This window comes from Centroberyx gerrardi, chromosome 5 (genome assembly GCF_048128805.1).
Source record: "Centroberyx gerrardi isolate f3 chromosome 5, fCenGer3.hap1.cur.20231027, whole genome shotgun sequence".
Lineage (NCBI taxonomy): Eukaryota > Metazoa > Chordata > Actinopteri > Beryciformes > Berycidae > Centroberyx > Centroberyx gerrardi.
The window spans coordinates 29,518,509-29,522,804 of record NC_136001.1 but is presented as its reverse complement, the minus strand read 5'-3'; the positions used below and the strand labels follow the sequence as shown (position 1 = coordinate 29,522,804).

Below are 4,296 nucleotides of genomic sequence, written 5' to 3'. Positions count from 1 at the left end.
TTATCCAAGCACTTTGGTCCTGCATTGTGCTGTCTTGCCATAATATGTGTAACGATGCAGGAGTAGTGATACATCATGAGAGCTGTACACATTGTTGTCTCTAGATACTTTTAATTTCAGACCTCAAGAACATCGGCGGGAAATAAACATGCTACAAACTGCATCACTTACATGATTCGGTATTCAAAGTTGAGGTGAAGCGGGTTATTTATGGGTCATCGTTGTTTCTCCTGAGACACTGACTCCTGTCTTCCTGTGTGACTCAGTCGTCAGTGTCACTCTGCCCTGCCAAGTCTTGACGAAGACAAATTTAGCCCCGCAGAGTTGACCGGACATGTCAGTCGCTTACACACGATGCCATTCTGAAACGTGTCAACTTCGGGCAACGGTGTTGCTTGTTTCTCTTTTCTCACTCTTTGGTTCTTTGGTAGAGCTACAGGACACTGAACTTCCCACAATTACCTCTGGCTGGCAAAAGTAAAACACAGACACAATGGCATTTGCTGTATTTCCACTATAACTGTAGTTGTTTGAAAAGTTCTGCAGTGAATCCCTTTATTTCTGAGACATCACTGTGACTAGTATTAAAAAGCTGATACTGTTTTGAAATCAACTCTCAAGTCACCACAAGAACTTTAAACATTAGGTTACATCCACTAATTTAGTTGTTATTATAGTCTACTCCAAGCAGGTTGTAATCCACTTGACTTGCAAATGAGCATTGAAACAACTGAGAAACAATTGGAAATAATGGTTGAATAATTTGAAAGAATAAGGAAAAAACACAAATATATATATATATATGTATATATATATATATACATATATATATATATATATTTTCTACAGTTCGGTGGCCTCTAAATTATTTTGTCCGAGACCTTGAGAAGCTTTCATTGCAAATACTGGCACAGTGGGATTGAAAAGCTGTATTCAAACCTGTGGCCTTGGATTGTGAAAAGGTGTGTGTGTGTGTGTGGGGGGGGGGGGGTGGAAATATAACATGATGTTATGCTGAATATCTCTGCACTGATCAAGAGCAGGTTTAGCATATATGACTGAGGAAAAAGCTGGCGTCACCATCACCATCACTTGCCCGTGAAGGAAAAGAGCATTGTCAGTGAGAAGAAGGCAGGGGGGGCATTGTCGTGTTGAAGTTTACCTTGGGCTCTTTTTTTTTTTTTTTTTTTTTTTACCCCCTCTGAGGCGATGCTGGTGTGAGTGAGTCATTGAGATTTTGAATGGCAGGCTGGGCTTATAAACCTCTGCCAGCCCTCAACATGAGTTTGGAGGCCACTTCTCTCTCAAGTCCGTTACGTGTGCACACACACACACACACACACACACACACACAGCTAAGGTCCGATAGGCAGAGCGTCACTACTCATCACCCTGGAGGACACAGGAGCGAGAGGACAGCTCTTCATCATGAGGTCCATCTTCTCACTGCTCTTCTGCCTATTGTTGGTGTCCCACGGATCTTCAGCAGTCATCACAGGGGTAAGTGCCAGCCGACAGGTCGATAGCTCAAAGGGCGATGAAGCTCCCTCGGCATGATGGGAATCTGAAAAGCTGAGCATTTGATCTCAAAATTGCTCCATATTTAAAGAAAATTTGTAATACACCCTCTATGCCTACTTACAGTGTCTTGGTGTTAAAATAGCTGCTAACTACTGTGATATTTCATGAGTTATAAAATCAAGAAAGCAGTGATTTTGTAAAAGAAGTCAAACATTTCAAATGATGAATGCCTTGTTTTGGGATTAAATTCTTCAATAGGCTGGAAATAGGAAGAAAACTCAAAATATGACAATAAATATCAAATATCTAAAGTAGTCAATGGCACAGATAAACATCACAGTTTCTAGGCATCTACAATAGTGAGAAAACCTTGGCATCCGTGGCATTACTCAACAATAGCACCGTTGAGATGAATTTATACTGTACATGCATCATAATATTATGGTGTGCTTATCATGTCCTATTTATGCTTAGACTTTACATTATTGTAACACACTATAGTAAATTGTTGGCTAAATTCAGAACATTGTTAGATTTTATGGTGCTTTGAAAGCTGGTGTTGAAATATTATGATGCATTGAAAATGTAAAAGAAAAAAACAACAACTTCAATGACTTTTTCAGGTGGAAATAAAACACAATTCAGGATTTTTCTCACATAATTAGGGGCTTTTGGAATTTTGAAAGATTAGGCTGGGGGCAATTAAGATGAAAAATATGATTCATTAGCATAGATGATTTATGACAAGTAGAGTGTATCTTTCCAATGTATCCCAAAAATATATCAAATTAGTCACTGAAGTTGCAAATTTATTCATTGAATGATTTTCCAATCCAGTTCAGGATCTAAATTATTTCACAGGCTTCCATCACTGCCGTGGGTTAAACCTGCTAAATAAAAAGCGTAACGCTGTCACAACAGTCTCTCACACTGTGGTGCTGATGTGAGTGGAGAGAGAAGCTGCAGCCAGGAAGCACAGAGTAATTTCCACCCAAGTCTGTCACATGAAATCACTGGTGTCCCTCCTCATCCTGCTGCCTTCAGTTCATCAGAGTGAGAGCCGTCACTCAGCTTCTGATCCTGATAAATCATGATAAATCATCATCAATCCAATAGTGTTTTGCTATGACATGTGTTACCACTGTTAATGTAATAGCTTCCCATTCATGTAATAAACCATTAATTAAGATACCAATTTGCAGCTTATAGCCTACTGTAATCCTGCTAATGTCATAATGTCCTCATTCCCCTTTAATGTAATGTAATGGGTTTTATGACATTAAAAGGGAGGTTGAATTTTTTTTTTTAAATTTAAGTCATTTACAATAATCAATGTGTATTGATTGATTATCAAAAATAATCATGTGTATTGTATTTATTAAACCTGAAAATTCCAATGGTCTTGTAATAAAACCCAATAATCTAATAATGTTAACAGGTAGTTATTATGGTAATGGTAAACTTTATTACATGAATGTGGAATTGATTACGTTACGCAAGATCACTACACTATTAGCTGCAAAATGTCATTACATTAATGGGAAGTTATTACTACTATTATGTCTGAAAGCTAAACATTACTCTTTGCATGCAATATAAATCATGTATAAATCAATAATATCCTTCATTATACAGCAGCATCTGTGTAAATGTGTGTCCCTTTCTGTGTGTGTGTGTGTGTGTGTGTGTGTGTGTGTGTGTGTGTGTGCAGGCCTGTGAGAAGGACTCTCAGTGTGGAGGAGGAATGTGTTGTGCGGTCAGTCTGTGGATCCGGAGTCTGCGTATGTGTACACCCATGGGACAGGAGGGAGATGACTGTCACCCTATGAGTCACAAGGTGAGATCTGATCTGATCTGAGATCTGATTCTCTAGTTTCATGTGGACACATTTATTTTTCTACATAATGTGGTGGTGTTGTCGATGGGGTCAGGGGGGTTAGAAGGTAAAGGAGCTAATGCTTAGGACTGTCTCTGGAGCAATACTTTAGGAATCTGTCTGAAACACCTTTTCCCTTGTGATTGTGTTTGTGTGTGTTTGTGTGTGTGTGTGTGTGTGTGTGATTTCAAAGCACCTTAACCTTCCTCCTCAAAATGCATTCATGCTGCCTGGAAAACAATGTTTAGGAAGCAGTTAATAGGAGCAACGATGTCACTGTCTGTGTGTCTGCACATGTCAGTACATCAAGTTTCCCATGAAAACATAAAGTGAATCTCATCTGAGTCTGTCTCTCTCTCTGCTTGTAGATTCCCTTCCTTGGAAAAAGATTACATCATACCTGTCCCTGCCTGCCCAACCTGGCCTGCATCACAGCAGAGGAGGGCAGATCCAAATGTCTCTCACCATACAAGTATCAAGACTACTACCTCTGAAGACCAGGACCTCCACAGATCACACATACACAATTTGCTACATGCATTCGAACTATTTCATCTACTTTCAAAACCCCTGTTTCCAATTTGGTTTATTTATGTATTTTTGTATAATTTGAAGAGAAATAGTTGATAATGCATCGTTTTTGTTCAGGTTAAATTAAGATGTATTTGCAAAGCAAAATCCAAATCTTCTTTTTCCTCTTGGGATTTAGAGCCAATAAAATGTTTAACATGGCACCAGCTGGGCAAAGACCACTCAGAAAAAAAGACATGATATGTTTTGTCAATGACTATATTTGCCAGCAGCATACTAATCTGCCAATGGGTAAACCCACCTAAACTGTTTGCCTTTCTTCACAGCCTGACAAAAACCTTTCTGACTTCAATTCATAGTAGGCATCA

The 4,296-nt window shown here is 38.9% G+C and overlaps 1 protein-coding gene across 1 annotated transcript; it reads left to right on the top strand.

Moving 5' to 3' along the window:
- Nucleotides 1–1,380: 1,380 nt before the first annotated feature.
- prok2 (prokineticin 2) lies at nt 1,381–3,891 on the top strand. Its single transcript, XM_071922986.1, has 3 exons — nt 1,381–1,500; nt 3,233–3,358; nt 3,766–3,891. The coding sequence occupies exons 1-3, from the start codon at nt 1,429–1,431 to the stop codon at nt 3,889–3,891; spliced, it is 324 nt and encodes a 107-aa protein (XP_071779087.1). The 5' UTR covers nt 1,381–1,428.
- Nucleotides 3,892–4,296: the final 405 nt, after the last annotated feature.

What these genes read in the sequence shown, in the direction of transcription:
- prok2 (XM_071922986.1), top strand. Translation starts at nt 1,429, where the DNA reads ATGAGGTCCATCTTCTCACTGCTCTTCTGCCTATTGTTGGTGTCCCAC. An exon ending in CTTCAGCAGTCATCACAGGG is followed by an intron (nt 1,501 to 3,232) that starts GTAAGTGCCAGC and finishes GTGTGTGTGCAG; the next exon opens with GCCTGTGAGAAGGACTCTCA. An exon ending in GTCACCCTATGAGTCACAAG is followed by an intron (nt 3,359 to 3,765) that starts GTGAGATCTGAT and finishes CTCTGCTTGTAG; the next exon opens with ATTCCCTTCCTTGGAAAAAG.